The sequence below is a fragment of the Neodiprion lecontei genome, chromosome 5 (assembly GCF_021901455.1).
Source record: "Neodiprion lecontei isolate iyNeoLeco1 chromosome 5, iyNeoLeco1.1, whole genome shotgun sequence".
Taxonomy (NCBI): Eukaryota; Metazoa; Arthropoda; class Insecta; order Hymenoptera; family Diprionidae; genus Neodiprion; species Neodiprion lecontei.
In genome coordinates this window covers 8,860,060-8,885,703 of record NC_060264.1, presented here as the reverse complement: position 1 = coordinate 8,885,703, position 25,644 = coordinate 8,860,060, and the positions used below count along the sequence as shown (strand labels likewise).

Sequence of the window (25,644 nt, the reverse complement as noted above, 5' to 3'; positions counted from 1 at the left end):
TTCAAATGCGGTACACACAGTGAATTAGTTGAACAGTGCGAGTTTTGTGGTTGCACGTTCCGTCGTTCCCTCAACCTTACCACGCAATGCTTGTTATCAGCGGTTCCGTTATTATAATCAAATTTTAGCCGAGTCATGTACGGTTTGTTAATCGTTCACACCTTTAATCGGTCCTTACTTGGTTCGACTACAATTCGATAATAATAAATGAATACATCTTTCGCCATATGAAAATACAAGTTTGGTAACGGTAGATAAACTTTTTTTCCGAGTAATAGGGTGAGAGCCCGATCCTGTCACGAAGGTCGAAGTTTGGCGAAATTATTTCGTCAATTCTCAATAAAATTTCGTTGTTTTTTATTTTCCAATTTTCTTTGGGCTCGTAAAAACTTGCGGTGAAAGCCAGGAACATCACAAGTAAACGGTCAAGTAAACGGTTATCTAACCTTTGGCAAGTAAATTATCCATTCGGATGAAATGCATTTTCAATGCATATTGGAATCGTAAAACAGGATTCCCACTGGAAAGTCATCGGATTAGTGAGAAATAAAACAAGGAAAATAATGTGGCTGTGGTTAGACGCCGATTTAGATGAAGTCAAAGAATCAAAATTTGCCCTGACGTCTGACCGAGGCTTTCTCGGAAGCGCAACGCATTCTAGAATGTTCTTATACCGAGATACTCTGCGCCTTTATTTTAGTTTATAAATTTGCAAATATGAATGGAATTTTGCATGGAATTGCAACGTTTCAGAGTCAAACGCCACAGTCAGCAAAATCTACTGCACTGAGAGAAATTTTTAGTTCCGGTTACTGCTTAGTCCTTGACTATTTTCATTTTTCACCACAATCGAAAAATATAGTTCTAGGTAGAAAATGAAAATTAGTTTTCTAGCTGTTACCGGAAAGTCTAGTATCCGTTACTATTCTGTCTCATTACGATCAGTGTTGCTATATTTTCTTGCAACTGTTACGAGAATTTAATGCTCGTGCAACGATAAATTGACGTTTCAGCCTTGTTTAATTAAAAAAGTAGAGTAAACCTCACAGACTGATTTTGCGTTGCAATTATCAAAGAAGGATCGACGATAGCGCAAAACGGTAACGCGTACCTCGTTTTTCCCAATTCCAACAATATTCAAACAGTTTTTTCAACGATACCTCTTTTACTTAATTTTTCTAGTTATTGTAACAAGTCAAATTATTCTCAGTGTGCTGCAGTGAAGTTGCGTAGAAATTAAGGATTTTTGGGTGTAAGAATTTAATTATAGAACGTACGCATCCTGATCTCGGGGAAAACTTGGGAATCTTGATTTTCATCGTTAGCTGATGTATGCGCAAACGTATGATCTTTATATTCCGCACCGAGTGTAGCGATTCTTCTTTGTATAAATGTATTGCCGGTACTTCATAACCATGCAATTACATACGATTGAAACGAGCACACATCAGCCTTGGCATAACTCCGAGAATAACTTTATCAATTATTCTCTCAAACTAACGGATACCGATTGATCACCCGGTTCTGTACACGCTGTACAATTCAACTTATAACGATATCCATAACCGCGCTGTAAATGCAACAACACAAGCGCATAAAATGCGAATCGTTGCATTCTCACTTTAATTTTACGTTACTTATACTCAAAGAGTCTAATTATCACATCGGTTTCAGGGCTTCTATCGACAATCTGCACGGCATTTAGATCTCAAGATCTACGAGGTCCAACGTGCAGTCATCAAGCGATTTTTAAAATACGGGGAGGCAACATGCAATCTGCGCCGTGATCGGCTTGCACTGAGAAAAATTCCATTTGTTAATTTTTTGCTAATTGCGACGCAAAATCAGTTTGTGAGGTTTACTCTCCTTTTTTAGTTAAACAAGGCTTTAACGTCAATTTATCCTAGCACGAACGTTAAATTTTCGCAAAAGTTGCAAGAAAATCTAGTAACAGTGATCGTAATGAGAAAGAATAGTAACGGATACTAGACTTTCCGGCAACAGCTAGAAAACTAATTTTCATTTTCTACCTAGAACTATATTTTTCGATTGTGGTAAAAAATGAAAATAGTCAAGGACTGTGCGGTAACCGAAACTAAAAATTTCTCTCAGTGTGAATATTACATTTCGCGGCAAACACGTCGTCGATTGCTTAATTATCGCAAAATTGTACGCTACCGATTTAACCGACGTGTGAAATTCATTACCGTCGTATTTATTTTTGTTTTCGCTTTCCGTACGCAGCTCGGTTAACCGCAATTACCGTTTCCTCGCAATTATCCTGCATGGCTTATGTGTATAACGCTTGTTATACGCCGGCATATCGATACTTTGTCGGCGCATTTGAGATACGCCTGATCAATAGTCGTAATCTGTAATTGACGCAGCGTCGATCAGCGCGGTTCGATGTATATTTTGCATTACCCGCGCGTAACAATCATCTTTGCGAAAGGCTTTCGAATCCTACCGAGATTTTTTATTTTTACACCTTGTCTTGCAAATCCTGCGTTTTTGCTAGAGCTACATCACGTGACCGGCCGAAAACACTCGTAAACAAGTCAGAAATGATGCAAGAAAAGTCGACCGTTTCGTTTATTTTGCAAAAAACCGCAGTCGACAATCTACCGAAGTTTTTATAATTAATTTGCGTAAACAAGATTGTGGTAATTAATTAACGAAACATTTATCAAAGTTTTGAAATCAACGTCACGTGCGATTTTCTAGAATCCTGTTTAGAATTTACAGAAAATTCGTCAAATTTGTAATGTTCAAGACGTTAATTTACTTTCCAAAGTAGATAAAGCACAAGAATACAAATTGAACTTGAGCCATAGAATAATTTAAATAGGTAGTAATTAATTCTCATAGTTTCTTTCAGTCGAAAATGAGGTGGATACAGTAAAAATATAAGTAATAGGTTGAAAAGATCTTAGCCAACAATAAGCATGGTTTCGTACACTCAAAACTGCGCCATCTATTCGCGCATCATTGTAGCTAGTAACTGAAAGGTTCAAATCGCTTGGTACAAAAAACTGTACAAATGCATTCGAAGCGTCTTTTCTTACGCCGGGTCGAGCTTGTGATTCTCGGCATTATGTTCGCAACAAGCTTCGAGCATGGGTTCTGTCTTACCGACCGTGCAGCGTAGTTTGGCTCTCGATCACGATCGATACATTTAGTCGGAAGACCACGTCTCTTATCAAATCACGGTTTATTTTTGCTCTGATCTGTAATTGTGCCTTTAATCATTTTGTATAAGACTCTGGCGTCTGATAAAAAACTAGAGCGTGCATATTTGATAAATACTAAATTTATTTATCTAAAATGAAAATTGAAAATTACACCTGATAACTGATTAGAAAGTGCTAACATCCGTTCGCGAGGTAACGTCCAACCCATGAAAACCTTACAAACGTCAAGTTTTATCCAGAATTGTGAATATAATACACGAATTTCAGGCTCTATATATTTCTGAAAAAATTGTACCGATATTAACAATAATTGAGTCCTTAATGCAATTTTTTTTTTTTCTTTTACTTGTACACTTGCTGTCCCAATGGAATTGTATGAAAAAATTCGAACGTAACTACCGCTTGAGAGTAAAATCTTCGTGGGGAAGCTTTTCAAATTTAATTCTTCTATCAGTGTGTTAATTTTCTTGCAATTAAACGCGATTAATCATCGCGATACAGCTGAAATGGAATTGGCTGTGAGGACTGCCTGCTCAATTTGCATTGACCAATCGTTGACGGTGAATAAACGACTGTAAATCGTTGATTGGTATAAATATTGATGAGGCGGTGTCTTCAAACGTTCTTATTTATCGCTGCATTTGTTTGAATAATCATCGTACAAGATCAGCTAGAATGTATTGCGTATGTATATAACTTGGACAGTGACGTGAATCCCATCCTGAATCTCGATTCTCTTGCATATAAGGTGCCAGATTTTTACATAATATTATAGCGACCTGTTTATGCTGCGGATCCGAAATTGGAATCTTAAATTTATCAAAATTTACTTATTTGCGGGACGAGCGATCAATCGTCAATAATCAGAAAAGAGTGGAATATTAATTCTGTTTGATGCGGCTTTTAACTATCAAAAACATTGTCTTATTTTTTTAGTAAAGAATGTATGAAAGTCGAATCCAACTTTTTACCCCGAGACAAGGTTTCAAGTTCAAAATAGAATTTGATTGATAAAAAATAATAATTACACAGCAATCATTTGCTTGACTATAAAATATATAAAGAGCTTTTGTAAAATTTTAACAACAGCTAGTTTCTCTCGACGATAAACGAAAAATGAGCTAAATGGAAAAGAACAGAACAGAGACCGGTTCAATTTCCTTCGAAGGTGTATAAAAAATTAGGAGTTGGTTTTGACAATTTCAAAAATACACCGCACTTCAAAAATGTAACTTGATTTCATAAAATCCCAAGTTTGAAAACAAATCAAAAGGAGACGAAATGAAAAAAAAAAAGAAAAAAAAAATACCCGTCCAATTGTTTTCAATTTTTGTAACAATTTAACAAATCGGCAATAATACTGAGTGTTCGGAATACAACTTGCGAGTGTGAAAAATAAGGGTATAAAAATTCTTAGAGTCGCATCTTGTGACAAAATCCACACCGCGAGACCCGATAAAATAAAAAGAGAAACGATGTCGCAATAATACATCCGCCGAGCTGTTGTCCTAAAAAATTTCACTTGGCATTAAATTAAATCCTGTTGGTTAGTTTCTGGCATTCGTACCGCGAGTTCAGATCCACACACCTAATGTAATATAATGTATGCGGTCGATTGTACGGATTATAAGATTGACGTGTGTACTTACCCAGCTGTCATTGAACATCGGATTTTAGAGGCGGTTCGAAGGCTCGTAAATCCTGCCGCTGCTGCAGCTGCAACGACGGGAATTATATTGCGTCTATCTACACGTTGATTTTTAAACGTAAGATTTTTACCGCGCTTACAAAACGCCGCGTGTTTACCGTTATCGACACAACTCGCTTGTGCGATGTGCCTGCATTTGCATTACACGTCCATGTTACATTTTTACGCCATATGCCCGTGTGTACAGCCATAAGGTACCCATGATTTTCATATGTTGTTGTCCGTCGATCGGTGAGAAGACATTCTCCGTCGTGATAGAAGTTGGCTTGTCATTCGATTGAATATGTGTGCCCATTTACTTGTCAAACCGTTTCTACTATGCTGTCACAGAGGTATGAAGGTATCATCGACATTTTTGTTCCAGGTATTGTACGATAATCGCTGGAGACATTTCAATATTTCTTATGCAAATTTGATCGGAATAATCGCGATCTGAAGAGACAGAATAAAAAAAAACAAAATCGAAATGGAATTATTCCATGGAAAAACTCTAAGGGCGTGGAAATGTAATTTTTTCAGATGTGGTTCGAATAGTTTAAACAGTCTTTAGAAATTTTCTGAGAAAAGAAAATTTTTCTGGGAGTTCAATAGTCGACCAATAAAACGTAATTTGGTTAAGATGATCAATTATTTTTAGGAGAGATTTGTGAACTGTAAAATAAAAATTCTTCAGGTTTTACTATCCCGGTCAAACTTTGGTTGTTTAATTATTAAAGAAACGCTTTGAGAAAGTTTGAAATTATTCCAAAATTTCCGAAATTGAAAATAATAAAGATACTCTTAAAAGTTTCAATCTGTCGATAAGTCGAAATCTGGTGATTTGTCCAATGAGGTACGGAAATTTTTTTTTCTTCCAACTATACAATAATCACTGAAAGACAATCATCACTGCATTCCGTTACCGTGTGAATAATCGAGCAGGTCAAGATTCAGCTTGCCTAATAATTTGAAACAACTCATTGACTGAGTGTAAGATTATAGATCCAAGTCCCCGAATTTTTATAATGAACTGAACCATGAAGTGAGTGTAAATTTTCTAATCTTTCCAATACAAGGTATGAACACCAAGAAGAAAAAGAATGATATATAAAGTATTTTTACGAGTAAATACTGCAGTATGTTGGGCTGCATACGGCTGAGGAAAATATCGGTAATACAGACCTACCGATTTATCAACGGGTAGCTGAAACTGCCCGTATTGCCAAGTTGTGTAGACTCGACCAAGCAGTTGTTCCGTTTTTTATAACCCATGCTAAGAAGCGTTCAGTGATCGGGTTACATTAAAGTGATTATATTACTTGACTTGACTCAAGTGATAATGACTAGGTAGGTCTGTTTTACCGATATTTGTTCCCCTTGGTGGTATGCAATCCAACTTCCTACAGCCTTTACTTGGAAATACTCCGTATATAGGGGAAAGCGCGGGTATTTGAATGCTGCAAGCGAGATGCACGAAATCATGAATAGCGTCCGAAAGTCAGCTGTCAAAAACGTGTCAATTTACGTTCAAACATCGCCTGACAAGAGCGACCCGCGATGAATTACACGCATTCGATTGGCATGTTGAACGGCGATCCGCATGCATGAGTGTGTAAAAATTGTTCAGGCACAAAGAGAGGAGGACGAGGTGAGAGGTTAAACGGGGCAGTATAATACACATTATACTGTATACATGATGTATAAACGTTTGCATAAGGCGTTGCGCAAAGATCATGATATCTACGGGTGCAGCCCGATTCGAGGCCAAGAACCGGCCCGATATGGGCTCGGTTGAAGAATCTTGTGCACGTTGCAATGTTCAGCACGGTGCACACCTGTGTCCAATCATACAGAGTCAATTCCTAGCTACTGCACATTTCGTTGTCTGCTAATTTTAATGCGCACGCGCGACAATTTGAAAACGGTGTTCTGCCAGGGTGACCAACCGTCATAAGTGTCGTGATAAAAAAAGACAAGGTGTGTTCTTGCCCAGCTATCTCTAAGAAACAATCACATCCAGCAACCAATAAAAGCCATCTTGGATTTTAAACTAATAATCACATTCGAGATTGCTTAGCGCACATTTTGAAATGTGGAAATCTTCACGTGGCGTATGTATTTTCCAAGATGCCGGAAAAGTACACCCTGTCTTCTCTCATCACGACAAATCTAACTTCAAAAATCTTGGCAGTTATGCATGGAAGTTGCGCTCAACTGATAATTGTCAAAATTTTTGAGGTTATACGCATCGCGTTGTCTATTTGTTGGCTGGTTGCTCTGGCAAATTGTTGCTGTTGAATTACAGCGCGTGCGCGTTAAACTTGAGCAGACGATGGAACGTGCAGTCGTTAGGAAATCACTCTGATTATGCCTAATGTATGTGTAATCTAAGGAGAGAAACGGAGAGAGCCTTGAGAGCCTGCAACTCAATTATACTGCACGACAAATATTTAGTCAGCAATTTTGAATACATGCGGAAAAATGTTTTTAAACTTCCTTGTGTACACCAGTTTCGAATTTGTATTTTACAGGTCTTCACCTCAAATCATCGAAATTGTCTGTAAATCTGTAAATCTGTAACTGCGAGGTTTCATTAGTGTTACTATATTAGTGATACTATATGAAAAAAAAAAAATACACATCATCGTACGAGGCAATCTAGACGAATTGCACTTCCTCTAAATAAATAAAAAAAAGTCAGGTTTCGAGGTTGTGCAATTCGTCTAGATTGCCTACGATGATGTGTATTTTTTCCCAGATAGTAGCACTAATTCTCACCAAAACTTCGCGGTTACAGATTATTTTGAACATCATTACTCTTGCAATAAAATATATACTGAGAAAAAAGTTTTACCCATGTTAATTTCCGTAAGAAACTTCGATCACAATGCGGACTATCTTAGATTCGATGTAAAAATCTGAAAAAATTAAGCGATTGTTTTAGAATTATTTGAAGTTGATTTGAGGGATGGTCTGGCAAAAATTCATCGACACCCTGAATAAGGACCACCCTAATGATCCTATATATACCCCGTTTCATTTTAGCAACTCTGCACTCTTACGTTCCTTGCGAAATTCTTTTCTCGAAGTTTTTCGCGATCCAGAGGATAATTTGGCGTGCAGGAAGAGGGGAGGTAACGTAGAATCCAGGGTGCGATTGGGGTTTGATCTGCGATGCTTCCTTGAAACGTGCAGACGTGCGGCTTGACTAACAAGTGATTTCGAGAAATCGATTACAGATCAAACACGGAAAACGATAGCCCTTGACACGGTTTTATCGCATCGCCTGTTACGCCGAACGAGACGTTTACTTTGCACTCAAATGCCCGTTGACGTTGTGTGTTATACGTCAAGTAGGTTTCGGTTGCATTTCGACACTTCATGTCACGTTGCGCCGCGCCGATCCGTCCAAAATCATAAACCGTAGGGCAGACACTATTTCCCAATTCCCTTCTCCGCCCACGATCGGACTTCGTTCGTGCTCGATCTAGGGCCTGAAGTCGACCCCAACTTTCTCGTTTCACTCGGGAACTGTTATGGGAACAAGCCGGTAAAGGATTTGTCGCGTTTACCAAATAAGCGAAAGAAACGTTTTTTTATTCCCCGAATTATCATTTTATTAGACAAGAAAGTAACCGGAACTGTTGTGACTTGGGTTATTGAATGAAACCGCATTTGTTTGACTTCACAAAACCTTCCTTCCACTATATTTTTTTTTTTTTTCTCTCTTCTAGTGTATAGAATATTCTTTTATACTCTATAACTACTTTGACTCCTAAAACGATTCACAAATTATATATATTCGTGATTTTTTGACGATGAAGTTTACTGTCATGAACAAAATTCGAAGGAAATTCAAAATTTGAAGCTCCGTAAGTTGATTTTCTGATACTTCTAGATTTACTGTTACTTCGTTTCACAAAATTCGGACCACGAAACCTCAATTAGGCACCAATTTAATTTCAGCGCATTTGTCACTTTGTGATTGAACTTTGCAATAAACATGGCAAAAGGTACACTGAAAAACGGGATAAATTATTCATATATAAACCTGTCAAATTGTTTTTTGTAACCATTAAATTTCGCCATTCGTGAATTAAAAAAAAAAAAAAAAACAGCTGAGATACAGATGAAAGAGATATTTACTTCTATTAATTGCAGGTAATATTTTTAATCCAACAAAAAATTTACATTCCGGTTACAATGCGTGTATTCGTTCTTATTCGTCAGTCCTGTTTCTAACAGTAAGTATTATTTCATCCAACGTGAATAAAAATTTAACGATCACAAATGAATCAATCAATAGGTTCATACTTGCGGTAACTAATTTTTCTTGCTTACTAAAAAAGGAGAAGAATATGCTCTTCTCGATGGTCTATTACTTTATGATACTGAAAACTTAAGAATTCAGAGTGATTCGGAGTAATTTTTTTGCTTCTCTTCAAAGAGGTTCGTTGGCCAAAACTCGATACTTCTTTATTCATTTTATTAAAAGATAAAAATGCATTGAATGTTTAAAAAATTTCTCCATTTCGAGCTTCGAAGATCTCTTCAATAAATGAAATTTTAGATATTCATGTTTGATTTCAAGTTGGTGTGAAAATTATTAAAAATGTAGTAGATTCGTTCGATTCCATTCAACGTCTGTTCGTTTTAATGCAGAAGAATATTTTCTACAAATTCACTGGAATATTTATTTATTTTTTTTTTTCACCATTCTGACATCGGTGAATTTTGAACGTTATAACTTTGCATCGATATCGATTACAACCGACTGGTAGCAATATTGAATTGTCGACTGAAAAAAGCACAATTGTTTGCAGCGAGCTTGTAACTTCCGAATAAAATGAGCCATCGTAGAGTGATAACTTTTATTTCAAAAGCTCATCTCCCCTCAATACCAGCTCAACCAAAAGAGCAAAAATTCGGGATCATCTCAGGTAAGTCGTGTTCAAGAACTTTGGCTTATTGTAAGTAGTAGCGTTAAATTATTGTGGCGAGTTGGTAATTTCGTAAATAAATAATAGTCAGAGTCAATCCAATCCAAGACACCTGTATTAACTCGGCTGTGTTATTATACCTTCCATTCCATATCACAATATTGCCCTCATCCGGCAGATAGATACCCATATCCGCACTAATTACATGTAACAGGTATTTTAAATCGCACGATCTTGCTAAAGGCGATCGAACAATCAAAGAACACTTAGTATGATACAAGAAAGCCGATCGTCAGGTGCGTGCGATGGTTCGAGCATTCGTCGAGCTAGAACAGAAGGTTTACTAACTGTAATTGCGAGGCTATTAGGGGCACGATCGTCGATTCCGACACCTGTTAATTATACCGAGTTACGTATGTACCAACAATGATGGAAAGCTGTGTTGAGGCTTGGTCGTGTGCTACATCGGTAAGATTAGCCACGCTTCGACCCAATCGACGGTTACGCTTCGATTACCGATTACGATCCATTCAAATAATACAATTTAGCTACATCGATGATGCAGAGAAACGGGAATGGAGACGTTAGAAATGATACGTATTGCGAAATTCTCTGACATAGCGGAATGCATCGATATCCAGGATTTCATCGACTTTTATATGTAGTTAACTTCGGATCTGTTCTGCGTTTGATATTTTTTGCTATTCAGCTTCGTAGATCATGCCATCGATTCAGTGAGCGGTATCGTAAGTATTGAGCTCCACAAATATTAAAAATACGGATTTCAATTGTACAATATCTGGGTCTGTTTAAAAAAAAGCGTCGCTGTAGCAGCAAAATTCTAGCTTCTGCAGCCACTAAAGTACCGATCACCGACAAAGTGTGGTCAAATCTGTGATTACGATCCAAGCCGATCGGTGTGTATGAAAATAAAAATCTTGGAATTATTTTGGTGGTCAAGGTAGACTTCAGGATTCTGTGCGAGGAATTTTTGATACGTTGAAATTTGGCAGAGCTTTAAAGTTTTTTACTTTACCGATCTCTTGATTTAAAGTAACATTTTTACTTGTATTTTAGAAACGGAACGATGGATCAAAAGTCCCGTTCGTCACCCGTTTCCTGTTGTAAATATTGAATCTGTGATTCCCTAAAATATATATTTTTATAATATTAAGTTTGATGGCTCCGAATTTTTGAGCAGAATGATTGTTTGTTTGTTTTTTTTTTTTTTTCCTGTTAAATCCCCGATTTACCCGTTCTGAAGTAATTGCGGCGCAGTTATAAAAAAGCTCCCGAGTCACAGCGTAGCGGAACTATCGTACACTTGTGCCGATCGCTTCGTAAATTTTACGAATTTCCGAGTACGTTATGAGACAAAATGATGCTGAAATATTCCGCAACGTGATTATGTTGAAACTTGGAAATCTGAAGCAAAAACAATTGAAAATCTGGTAAAAATAATTTCGAGACTCGGACACTTCCTCAACCAGATACCTACACGTTGTCGCAGATCTTCAAATCAAAAATCTTTTCGTAAATTGATTTGCATTCAAATATAAAATGCGAAAGAGAATTTGATCAAAATTTGTCTCTTCTTCGTAATTAAAAATCTAGGTATTTTTCTCAGAGTTTTACTCTCCTCTTCACCGATATTGAAGCATTTCTCGCTTGATTGAACCAAGTGTATAATAACGACAATGCCCACTATTTCAATTCTCTTTTTCCATCCCGTTTATGAAAAATCTCTGACAAAGCTAGGTGTTCACAATTCCGTACAGCGTCATGAGTAACGTGCGTATGTGATAAGAGTCACAGGCGTACATCAGCGGTAAAAACGAACCCAACGAAGCTTGGTTCGGATGACAAGTGGGCAGGCAGGTAGGCAGGCAGGCAGGCATATAATTTTCTGGTTCGTATAATGAACGTGAAAAATGGACGCAATGTCTTTCGAGGACTTCGTAGCCGGGTCAAGGTACAATCCAGGCCATTGTCTCCCGTGCCTGAACCATTACAACCTACTCCAGGTTACTCACCACGTTTTTTACCTCTTGCCTCTTGCCTCTTGCCTCTTTATAGAGTCGCGTTTAATTCCCATCCGTTTACCCAGACGCACAACCGGCGATAAATTTTATACGAGCGTTATAAAAATCCCTGCTTGGCATTCAGACCGCGGAAATTTTCTCCGTTTCGAAACTTTTTTCGCGTGGTTTTTTATACTCGGATTCAGAGATACTTTCGAAATTTTGTTAGCGATCACTTCGAAGGTTCGTTTCGTTTGGACGAACTGGACATACCCGGTCAAAGTATCTTTGAAATTTTCAAAATTGGCACCAACGATACGTTTCAATTATTTGGTACTCGTACCTTTTCTTCGGATATCGAGAGATATCGATTCTTGTTTAATTGTTCGTCTCTCAGGGGTTTACCACACTTGAAATCTGGCCTTTACCACGCATGGAATCTTATGAAATTATTCGTAATATCTCAAGTCGTCTAAAGTCTCTGAAATCTGCAAAACACATGGAATCTATAAAACCTTTTGAATTACCTTAAAATCTTGTAAAATCATGAGAAATTTCTGAAATCTTCGAACTCGCGTGATATCCGTGAAATCTCACAAAATCTTTGAAAATTTTTTGAAATCCGATAAAAATCTTGTAAAACCTTATAAAATCATCTAAAATCTTTGAATCCTTTCAACCCTTCAAATCACATATGAAATCTCTTCAGGTTTTTTGAAATCTTGGAAAAATATTATAAAATCTTTGAATATCTCTGAATTCTTATTTGAAATATTTTGGATTCTCTGAAATCGTTGAAAAATACTGTGAAATCTTTTTAAATCGTAGTTATTTCGAATTCACACCCAAACTGATGGGTAAGTGGCTAACCGTCCGTTTGTTTCTGGTTGAATTTCAACATGGTTGGATGACGCGTGCGACATGCCGACCAATCCTTAGCATTGACATTTCGGGCTGCACTGCGTTGTAGTGAAATGTATTAATATTACCGCAGTCAATTGCAATAATGCAGCAAAGGATCCCTTGACAGTCGGACAATAGGAAACAATTTATATCCCAGAATATTTTTTCGTTCTTCATTATTACACCATTAATATAAACGACGCTGTGTGTAACTTTCGAACAAGCCTTGCATAATGCTCCTGAAGTGCGTATACATAAAATGAAAGAAACAGAATGAACTGATATTTTACACACCTGGGTATTAAATCGAATGAATCATCCTTGTTGAAATTTACGAAGCATAAAACAAATCTCGTGTTATTTGAATTTCGAAAGGGTCTAGAATAAACGGGCGATAAAAACGAATTATCTAAAATTTTTCGGTAGCAGATGTTCGTAACTCCTGGGTCTTGGTTCTAGAACATATTCTTTACCACGATTACGATCAAACGATCAAAATACTGAGATTAAGGCCCGGAACATGAGATTTGTTTATTTAATTCTAACTTTTCTCATTCTAACTCTCAACATTAACGTTCGTCGATCCAAGGACTGACAATTCATTACTATTAAAATTTATACACACATATATATATATACCGGGACAATCTCTTGAAACTTGAAAATCAACCGCGCATGCGCGAGTTTTATCGGCTGTTCGCGCAGGCTGGCCATCCCGAGTTTTCAGCTGTCAAACTGTTTCTGCCGGCGACGTAGTTGATACGAATTTTCGAGGTTAGAATATCAAATAATTGAGGTGGTGACTCGGAAAGGTTTGGAAAGCATTTGTTATCGGGTCGGAAAGTTGATTCTTCAAAGAACGGTCGGAATTTAATGCTTACGCTCTTTGAAAATTCAAACGTCGACATTTTGCGTAGGTTGGCCCGCCTGCATCGCAGACAAGAATATCGCCGCGGGAGGATTTCGCCGACCAATGAGATCGAATTATTTGGCGCACGCGCGGTTGATTTTAAAGTTTCAAGAGATTGTCCCTGTATGTTCGTGGCTTTGAAACGCGTAGTAAGAATGAATTTCATTCGTTTCGTTGTTCTCCCTCCATTTTTCAATTTCCTTCCTTATTTTCGTTCGCACTGTAAATACGCTTGTAAAAATCGAAGCAAACGACAATTCCGAGCGTTGTGAATTAGCAGGCAACGTGCGAATTAGTACTCAGTGCATAAAAATCAAGCCAAGCGAACAGCTGCGTTACGAGGAATATCAAGTAGGCAAAAACGTCGAGATATCTAAAAAACATGTTTTGAAGGGAATTTGAGTTCCGGTATCGGGTTCACGGCACAGTGACATAATTCACTCGAATTGCGCAAGCATAGCGAGCTTCGACAGCGTATCAAGTGCCTTGTAAACTGCACGTGAAAGTGTAACGTGTGTAATATGCGGCGAGTTTACCTACATCCCTGCACTTTTTACCCTCACACATGCCACACACACACGTGTGTCTTATTCGTATTACGCGTATAACGGACCCGCGATGCCTATCGTACAGTATAAACATCGTGTAACGTTGTCATTTCACCGTCATCGACGGTTATAAATTATGCCTGTATGTCATACATACTCACGTAATGTTTGGAAAGAAAAAGTATAAACCCATCATTTTAGCTGTTGGATATTGGAAACGGAGACTTGACGTCGCGTTGTTGTTCCGTTAATTGGGATAGCAAAGTTCAGCAAATTAATGGTTATTGTTAAATTTGATTAAACCTTGGCGTAAAGATTTCGAACTTTTTTCTCTCTCTCTCTCTCTCTCTCACTTTCTCTTAATTAGCAATGAGTTTTGAAACACATTTGTACAGATTTTCAGATACGAAATTTAAATCTACCCGGAAACTTTATAATCATCAAATTCACTCTCGGTACTTTTCTCTCTAATTGTAAAATCTACTGATATGAAAATTGAGATGCCGAGTCTACGACGATCTTTAATTATTGTCGATCTGCTTTGTTTGTAAACCGAATTGTTGTAGCGAAAATTACATCTAAAGCGTGTAATTATTATTGTAAATTAGTCGTAAAAATTGAGATGACTTTAGGAGCTCGCAACTTTGAAACAAATTGAAAGAATTTTCAAAACGCAAGTTATATTTTTCGATAATTGATTCAGAACTACGATCCGTGTTCGCTTCGCTCTGTAATCTACAAATTTGAATCTCATATTGAAGATTATAAACTCGCAACGTTTGACTCGAACCGAATAATTACTAATAAATTGGAACAAAAATACTGTGAACTAGATGTATAAAATGGTTGTTTTTCTATCTCGTAATTAAGTTTAGTTTTTATGCAATATTGCGACTCCAGCGAAGCAGCAGCTAATGCGAAAATAATTATGTGTGCATGGTCCTTATTGTTGGTATATTATTGTTGCACACCGCTCGATGCGTCGTTACGCAAAGCGATTGTGCACAAACGACACTGACCTTATATCGTTGGTTGACGTACTGCTGCTGCCTGTGCGCAGGTGTATAACAACAATTCCAAGTCTATAGCAATAGTATCGATAAATGTATTAATTGTAAATTTAACAACGAGCAATATTTTCAATCGAGATCACCATGAATCGACTGAAAACTTAGACGAAAATCTTGTCGAAGAAACAAATTTCCAAGTTACGTATTAGCACACTTTTAATTTCCTGAAGTGTTGTAATACAACTTATCCTGTAAACGAATAATTTTAAAATGCGAATAAAGGGAATTTCGAGGTTTTAATTTTTTAAACATGTTTGAAGGAATTACCAATCGCTATTTTTCTCAGGATAACTTGCTTTACCAAGAGGAGCAATTCACCTTAATTAAAAATCTAATAATAAATTACAATTTAATATATTTAACATCAGTCTCGTTGATCGCAATTTTCTCGTTTCAAATTATTGACTCTTTCACAATATCGCATTATACATCAGTTGTAAAACACATATGGTCGGAAAAGATTTGTCGACGGATTTTCATTATTCCCGTTTCAAAAGAATTAGTGACTCAAACCGATTTTAGTATTTTCGCTAAAAGATTAATGACTTTCTTTCAATACTCGGCAGAGGATTCTATCAAATTAAAGTAATAACGAAACAAGCTGACTATGTTACATGGTTTTACTCGCTGGGATGAGCATTTATTTGTTTGTTCATATTTATTTTATGTTTTTCTTCCTGCCAGCGATAGCGAAGGTTATTTAATTATTATCACCAAATTATTCATTTTCTTAGTGGATTCAATCAGACATTTAGTATAAGATTCCAACGATACATTGAAGAAAAAAAACGACAGTTACAAGTATGAGAAATGTAAACGATATAATAATTTATAAAAATTTAAATCACGTTTCTCTTTGCTTTTACAAATTTGACCTAATAAATATTCAGACACCGAACTCATTTTCTTCTTCTACAACAATTAGACTGAAAGAATACCGCTAAAAATATCTGCATTCCTTCCTTCGTGTGTCTTTTTTTTTTTTTTTATTATTATCATCAGTTACGAACTCATCTTTTGTCTTAAATATCAACGGCTTCGAAGTCGCGTTGAGGCTTGTTACTATGTACTTGTTATTCTAACAGGGAACAATATATTTCTGTCTACGCATAAAATTGTTTAAAAATGAGTTACAAAATGTCGAAATTGAATGATTGCGGATTTTGGTTTAATTACGTTTTTGGTGAAGTTACATCAATTGCCACCTTTAAAAGCTCTTATAGCTTTATTAATCTTAAAATTCAATTTAAGGCACACGTTTTTTACGTCATTTGATCTTTTATATAAAGTGGTATTAGTCACGCGATATTCACCGCTGCCTGAGAACTCTGAGATGTTTAATGAGTAATCAATAATCAATCCATACGATGATACTTGAATACGTTAATCAAGTCCTATAAAATTTTTACTATTTTAACATCCACCGGCATGTGGCATTCAGGTTTTTAGAGAGGTCGATCAATTTCTTGAAATCCTTGAATCAGGATAAAATGAGAAGGAATTATTCAAATGATACACTGACAATGAGAGAAATTAAACTAACAGTGTTTATTATTGTACAATCCTTAAACTATTTTCATTATTTACCATAAACGAATAAGACATGGTTTTGGGTAAGAAATGAAAATCAGCTTCGCAGGTATAACAGTAAAAATCTATTTTGTATCACCATTACTTACGTAATTGTTTCGTGATTGTTGTGATTATTTGATGTTGGTGCAATAATAAATTCATTCGATTTTACACTACGATAATTCATTATATTCATTAGACTATTTTCAACGAATTTGTTGGAACACGTTTTTAACGTCATGTTAGCATCGTTAAACATTCGCTTTCGCAACATTGCACCGAATTTTCATTATAATCGACGAAATAATAACATCATTTAATTGACTTTCAAAGAAACGGAAAATCCAACGTGTCTTTCCTCATAAAAATTACAGTCATATTCATTAGATTCGTACTTGATCACTCAAAGATTTGACTCTTCGGCCAGAAGTGTAGAAACTTTTTTCTTACAAACTTTGTTTCTTCCAAACAATTATACTCCAGATCACAATGAATTTTTTGGTAAGTTGAAGAATCAGATGAACATTCAAGTTTGGAAAATTTATGGATATTTTATTTACAAAAAGAATGAGGTGCGATTAATCCGATCTATCAAAATAAGATTCACGGCAGAATTGTTTCTCAAAAAACAAAGAAACGAAAAGTCAAACCTAACCTAAAAAGAAACCTAATCTAATCTAACCTAACTCAACTTTATCAACTTAAGTTGCGTTTCTCCAGTTTTAATTTCTCAAGTCGAGTTTCTAACGACCGAATTATCTGTCATTTGCCAAAATTCACTACGCATGCGTTATAATTCGATGAATGTAATTTCAAAAATTCAAATAGCTGTCCGTATCGAAAACAACTGCCAGCGAGAGCTGTCAAAATTTTTGAGGTTACGTTCGTGACGATTGGTAGCCCTGGTAAACAACTGCTCTCTAATTCTAGCGCATGCGCATCAACCCGTTCGCTTTTTTCTACACTAAAGTGTACAATCTTGATTTTCGTTTTTTTACGATTTTCCCGAGATACACTGCAAATGTTGAATAATTGTCCAGTATATGAAACAGGGCTAAATTTTTCAGACAAATCTAATGCCGCTGTTCATTTTGTACAATAATTCTTACATTACGCGAAAAGCGCAAATTTTGTGTAAGAAAAAAAAAAAAAAAAAATTAAAACACCCAATTTCTGAAACATGTCCAAAACATCTCAAAATCGTTCAAAGAGTGTTACTTTGTTCAAATAAAAGCGTTTTGAGTAAATATTTTCATTTCTAAATTGAACGGGTCAAATTGTAGCAGACGCCGGATCGTTTAGTCGGTAACAATTCACTCTGTAGGTATATCTTTAACTTTGTAATCTTGCCAAAAAATCATTGTCGTATATGTACATGTATAATAACAATTTGTATGAAGGATACAACGACACGGTCTAAACAATTAAACACACATTCCTGTACATTTACGCGATGCGCCGCAATTAAATTTGCGAGAGAGAGAGAGAGAGAGAGAGAGGGAGAGAGAGAGAGAGAGAGAGAGAGAGAGAGAGAGAGAGATGAATAGATAGATAGATAGAATATCATTTATTATGCCATGGGCTGCTGACAATGAGAGAGAGAGAGAGAGAGAGAGAAGTAGAAAAAGAGGGTTTCGTTCAACACTGCGGTAGGTGAAACGGCGGATCGTGTGACGATCTTCTCATACTACGATATGTTTGAACAGATCGTATAACTACACAGTGCTGATGAGCCGCTGCTGCTGTGACGTTTGTCTCCGCGTTAAATTCGTTCCAAACCAGCTTTTGTGTCGGCCGGTTATTTCCACCTGAGTTTCTTTACAGGTTCTACCTGCATGCCTATAAGTAGCAAACTGTTTATTATGTCGGAGGTTGCGATATCATAGTGAAAAAATTGTTAAACATAACGATCGAGAAGGCAGTCAGCGGAAAAACGTTTCGGTCATATCGGCGAAGACTGAAATCAATCGTCAAATTTTCACATTTGGGATGATGAAAATATATGAAAGATTTCCGTGCTTTGTTCAATTGCTATTTATTATTATTAAATTAGTAACATAGACGCTGATAGTATGTTTGACGGTTTAGTTTGTTCCGCAAGTTTTTAATCTTACAGTAAGGTTGGGGTAAAACTGACGGAGGATTAAGCATCGAAAATTATTGCTGAGAAATTATCAGCTTAATTTTTTTCTTGACAAAAATTGTTTCCGGCTGTCGAACGCTTGAGAAAAAATGTGACACGTTTTTTTTTTTTGAGTTTCGTTTGAAAAAAAATCGAATTACTTTAGCAGATAGACACTGAAAATCGAACGAAGAGAACGAATCATGTAATCTTGAGCCGATCGCGGAATCTAGAAGTTTTCAGATTTTCAATTCCTTCTGCGGTTTGCGTCGGAAAATTCATGAGAGTTATCGGATAATGACCGACTTTGAGCATCCGAAGATTTGTTTTCGTTTCCTTATCTCGAAACGATAACAACGGTGTGTAAATAATTTTAGGACTATTTCTTATCGCGAAGATGCATTGATATCGGTGTGTACGATATTGATTTTCGATCGGTTGTAGGAGGGGAAGAATAACAACAAACAATGAAAAAATATGTGCAATAAACAACGCGCATTAAAAATATCTCATTTGTAATGAAATTCATTTCTGGACCAATTAATCTGGCTTATATCGATTATAACATAAAAACAATGAAATTAGGCTTTGACGTGTGTAATCGTATCGTACATTCTGTATCGATTACATTTGGTTAATTTTCTGGAATGTGAATAATGCATCTGAAGTAAAGATTAAACGTTAATTACTCAGGGATTATTGATGAATTCTAAAAATAAAGTGAAAGTCAGAGTGCGTAATCAATGTTTATCGAATCTGCGGTCGAACTGATAATAAGCACGGAAAATTGAACAATGCAATTTCACGCAAATGCATCCGAAGTAAAGATTAAACGTTAATTATTCAGGGATAATTGATAAATTATAAAAATGATGTGAAACTCCGGATATTTTCACAAATTCGCATTCATAGGTCTTTTTCCGATTTCCATAGTATAAATTTAATAAAAATTGTTACCTCCAGCGTCTTTTAAGCAACATGGCTGTATATTATTCTTAAATAATAATCGAAAAGGTCGCTACTGTTAGACGGTTGAACATCCATTTTTTCTCATTCATTTTATTGCAAGATAGTCGTACATTCGATATTTACCAAATTGTTTCATATTTTGAAAGCTCTAAAAATATTTGTTTCAAAATACAAGAAATATAAAATGCCCGAATTGTAAACAAAATGTTAGATACCGGTGTTACAGTTTAGATCGCTTCAAAATTAAATTATTATTCTTCTCATTCAAGCGATTTCTCTCCAATGATGGCATAATGTAGTCAGATGGATACATTTTGTCCAAAGTCGTTGAAACAGATTTACTTTTTTCAGTAGTCGGTTCAATATTTGTTAATCATGATCAATACCGGTATGATAAAAAAAAGTGTCTTGGTGTGTTCGTAAATAATAATATCTTGAATAAAATTCGAATACTTCGTGAAGTCTGAAATAAAAGCAATCCACTAAATTTCAACAACTTTGAACCGGTTCCAAACATTTATTTATGATTCTGGTATATCTTATTTCTGTAATTTCGAAGAGACCTCCGCAGGTTACTATTAGGATAATTATTTATTTATATATTTATAATGATGAACGGGCGAAACTGTCCATTCACAAAGAAACTGTACACAAAATATAAAAGACATTATCTCGGCTGACGAACTTAAAAATAAAAAAACGAAGATAAATGATAAAAAGTTGCAGTCGATAAATTTAATAGACGTTTAAACGTCGCAAGATTTGTACAGCTTTGTAAATTAAATCGTCAGCATTATTCCAGAGCCTACTTAACCAGTTAATTGTTGCGTAATAAGTAACATTATTTGTAGAAAAGTTACGAATTGAAATTCTCGAATTTGATAAATTGTAGGACAGTAATCTATGTTGAAACAAGTTGTAGAGTCTATAAAACCTGTCTTACAAAGGGAATTGTGATCACAAAACTGGTACATGATTGAGGAATAAAAGTACAGTAAATCGCAACATCGGTTACAGTAAGACGCAAAATCGGTTTGTTCGGTTTACTCTACTTTTTTAATGAAACAAGGCTTTAACGTCAATTTATTGTTGCACGAGCATTAAATTTTCGCAACAGTTACGCGAAAATCTAGTCACAGTGATCGTAATGAGAAAGAATAGTAACGGATACTAGAATTTCTGGTAACGGCTAGAAAACTAATTTTGATTTTGTACCTAGAACTATATTTTTCGATTGTGGTAAAAAATGAAAATAGTTAAGGACTGAGCGGTAACCGGCAATAAAAATTTCTTTCAGTGCTGGAAAAATAACTTAAAATAGGTAAAGTCAAACAAATTGAAGCAGATTACGGTGGAGAGTGTAATGGTAGGTTTAGGTTTTAGCAGGGAATGAGATAAAATACAATTCAAGTTAGAGTTAACGGATAGAGTAAGATTAAAAGAAATATGAAAAATTAAACCGAGAACTGGCTACCAATGCAATACTGACGAGGAACTCTGGGATAAAGTTACTCGATGAACTTATAAATTCAACGGTTGAAAATCTGATTTGAAATCAAAGGCACTTGAGCGACAAAAACATGATTTGGAACGGTGAGAAATCGATTGAGGTAAATGAAATTGTTGGAAATTTTTACCGATCACTCGAAATTACATTTCACAAAAATCGCACTGCAAACATTGGAAATCGTGGAAATCGTTGCAAGTCTCACGGTAATCGCCAAATGATATTTATTGATTAACGTTCCGTTATGATTTCTGTTTCGTTATGTGTCCTTTTGTTAATTTCCACCTTACCAAGTGATTTCCATCGATGCCCAACGATTTTACAGCGTTTTCGGTGATTTCGGTGAAAATAATTGAAAATCACGATAAAAGCTTGGAGATTGTTGGAAGTTGGAGATACATTATATAAATCAATGTGAAAAAATCTGAACAGATAATTTGATATCCAAGAAAATGGCCCCACGGATCAAGTCAATTCTTAAAACTTATTAACGTAGTTTATTAAAGTCAGGAGCGAATGGAGTTATAAATTCAAGTGAAAAAGCTTAATTGTGGCGATCGTAATTTTCATTGGTGAAAATTTCTGATTGTCCTCCAGTAGGTCAGAAGCAAAGCTGCAGGGAAAAGTATATTTTTCGATTGTGGTAAAGAATAAAAACAGTCGAGGACTGAGCGGTAACCGTAACTAAAAATTTCTCTCACAATCGGTACATGATCGCAGAATTGAAGAAAGCGATCGAAGAGAGGGACGGGAAAAGCAAACGTTGAGAGAAGGCAGGTAGCCTGCAGCCGGGACATTCTAATCTCGAACTAATATTGCCCCCTTCCAACTTTCCGGTCGTCGTCGTCGTTCTCGGTCTGCCCCCACCTCGTCCCAAACGACTCGTCGGTTTAGTGCAGGCCGCGACGCCATGCCGGATTCCTGCGATCCTCCGGCTGCTTTTCGTCGTTTCCTCCGTGTGTATTCTTAGGCATTTTATTGTCGATATTCGTCGGAAACACCGGCGATTTTCCCATTGGACGCCGGCGTCGCGACGCCGATAAGTGATCTCGAGATCGGCTGCCGGACGCGGAATTACGACGCTCCGAAATCCAGGTGCGTTTACACGGTGAAGTGCAGTGCCATTTGTGACATTCGGTTATCGTTCACCCTGATGTTTTTGCTCCGAAACACTGCGGATTATCTTCGCTCCGTCCGACGATCGGTGTTTTTCTTCGCCGATCGCGTGATACCGATTTCCTCACCGATCGTTCGTTTTCCAATCGTAGAATATCGGCCGCACACCTGTGAATTTAAATTCATTCAATCGGAGTAAAGGAAACGAAATTGCTTCCGGGAAACACAATCAATCGTTTGTCGGTTGACCCGCTGAAACACTTCAAGATTGACGCAACAGCTCTTAGTTAACATTTAAGAAGATCGGGTAAAATAGCGAGCAACTGATCTAACCTGCATCTCGTCAATCGATTGTACGAATATAAAATCATCGTACCGGTTCTCGGTTGACTTACGTTCTTTTTTTTAAACACAAGTGAGGTGAGTGTCCCAGTTATTGACCTTGAACTCAATGATTAACATTTTTGGCTACATATGTTTGTACAATATTGAATTTTTTCTAGTTACTGTAACAAATGAAATTTTTTCTCAGTGTAGCAATTGGTTTCAGTCATCGATAAATTCACGATACGTGCCGTCAATTTATAATTTTGTAAAACAAATGATCGATAATTGGATAGAAACGTGTCGAGAACTGTTACACTTACCTCGATTATCTTTCCGCAAAATTTGTCGTGAAGTTCTTACTGTAAAGTAAAACCCGAGCGTAGGTACAACAACTGCGCACTTGAGTTACAGTTTACCAACTCTGCTCGTTATACATGCGCATATTATATACGACTTGTGATGGATACTCACCTGTTGTCTGCTAACGGGTATAATATGTACGAATTGTACAGCTCTCAGCTGTTCAATCGGTATTCCGTTTACAAACACGCTGGGCCTATAATTATATTGTTAATGCACGCGTAAACATGCGCCAAGTACGACCAATCCATATTACATACGTTAAATGCTTTTATAACGTACGAGACGCGGAGACTGGATGATAATTTGTGTCTTACGTCTCGTATACGCGACTCCCTTCCAATTAGTCGATTAATTAATTGAGCGAATTGATCGCCGCTGCGATCGATTCGTCTAGCGATTCTACCGATCAAACGCGTTATTGATATCGCTTCCGCAGTCCGGGGTCGTCATGGTGCTCTGTCAGTAATCGTCTCTCGCGAGGTGGGAACCTTAAATGATCGTGAACAAGTGGGAGGAGAGTTGGCAAGAAGGATTATTCTAGTGATAGTGATTGTAAAAATACTGTATAAATAACAGTCTTGGAGAAGAGGAAGTCCGAGTATAAAGTTAAAATGCAGACCACCGTTCCTCCTCGTGGTCTCAAACCTTTTCGACGCAGCGTCACTGCTCCTCATGTCGGACATTCGACCAACGACTACAGGAACAAATTGGTAAGACATTTTTTAACGCAAACAAAATAATTTTAAAGTCAAATATGGATGGACGACGATCGTGAATCACGGCGATTGAGAATTTCAAATTCGAAATTCAATGGTGCTTTGGAGTTTCGACTGTGTGAGAGTACCGCGGTTAATACTTGTCGACAATTGAAGTTGTAGTAACGTTAGCCTGGCGAAATTTCGCAAAAACTCTTAGAATGATGATTTTATGGTGGTTTGGCTGAATTTCGAACAATTTTAAAAGTGGCGAATAACTAGTTATTCCTGTTCAACCTTATCGGACTGTCGCACATGAAGAGTGAATGGGAGAAAGTTTTTATTCGATATCTTTTTTTTTCGAAGATCGTCAATTGTTTGGATAAGGGTATAGTAAAATTAATATGCGTGACTTTTGTCGATGAAACCGAGTTGAAAAGAGGTTTTCAGAATTTTAACGGGGAATAAAAGTCGATTTTATCTCGTTTCGTTATTTTTCATTCAAGCACCATTGCTACACATTATAGTCTGAAGTCTCCGATGTATATTCGACAGAATTTTTCTCTCCACCTTTTCTTTCAACTCGTCAATCATCTCCGTCTTGTCCAGTCGTTATAAAAATAGCGAGAGGAAAAATGTGAAACGTTGTGTTATTGGACGAATGCAATGTTGAAATCTCCGTTAGTCTAGCAAACCTACAGAAACGACAGTCAATTAAACACGATGGATGGATGGACGGACATATTGCATAATATATACAGTTATTCTCTCTCGAGTCATCGAAGATTAGATACCGTGAAGAGGAAATTGCAACATTTCGTAAGTATTGCCCCGATTTTTCTCTTCCTTTTTTTCTTTCGTATTAGCAATTTATCCAGCTTTGTGCTACCCGTGCAGGAAAAACGATCGTTACCCCCGTTAGAGGCAAGCGATACACGCTGGTATAATAATTTCTAGTAAGAACTCAAACTTTGAGGGGGGACGTTGACTTACATGTCTCCAAATATCTAAGTTCGCATATCGCAAATGTGAAAGATGGCTTAACAGCGCTGTTCTGTATGCAATTCTGAACAAAAACACTCCAACACGTTTTCACTTGACACAGAAACAAAAAAATTGCATGAATTCTACGAATTTACTATCAGGATTTCGTAGAAAATATGACGTTTCTTTATTTCTTTATTTCTTTATTTTTTATGTTCGCGATACGTGGTCTTGGATATTTGATCGGACTGAAGTTAGTGACGTTAACGTAACGAAACCTCAGGTTAAAAAATTAAATCGATTTCAAAATTTTTACCGAACAAACAAGTAAATAATATTGCATAATGATCCAGTTCTCAGCTATGTTTAAAGTTTCAAGTCTCTAAGTTCATCGGGAAGATAGTTTGAAATCGATTGCAAGGTTTGTACTAAATAGACAAGCAAACGGATATCAGACAAGATAGCGAGCTAATAAAAATGTGGGAAAATCATAATTATTGCGCAATTTAAGAAAGACTCACGGAGTTGACTTATCAAAATTAACGTATATTTTGTTTATAATGGGTTACTAAGTCTCAAAAATTTTCAAGCATGCACCGAGAGAAATTTTTGGTTCCGGTTATCGCTCAGTCCTTAACCATTTCCATTTTTCACCACAATCGAAAAATATAGTTTTAGGTACAAAATGAAAATTAGTTTTGTAGCTGTTACCGGAAAGT

At 36.5% G+C, this 25,644-nt stretch overlaps 1 protein-coding gene across 7 annotated transcripts in view; it reads left to right on the top strand.

The window, feature by feature from the left end:
- Positions 1-25,644, top strand: part of LOC107221052 (NAD(+) hydrolase sarm1) — a 186,762-nt gene that overhangs the window by 20,552 nt on the left and 140,566 nt on the right. The window contains exons 1-2 of one of the 7 annotated variants that reach the window (XM_046742183.1): positions 22,334-22,535; positions 23,683-23,956. The exons of 3 other annotated variants lie outside the window; for them this stretch is intronic. In XM_046742183.1, coding sequence (XP_046598139.1) covers positions 23,858-23,956 — 99 coding nt within the window. In that variant the 5' untranslated portion in view covers positions 22,334-22,535; positions 23,683-23,857. Of the gene's footprint in view, positions 1-22,333; positions 22,536-22,719; positions 22,910-22,957; positions 22,977-23,682; positions 23,957-25,644 lie in introns of those variants that run through there. 3 more of the 7 variants (XM_046742182.1, XM_046742181.1, XM_046742180.1) reach the window with 3 other exon arrangements.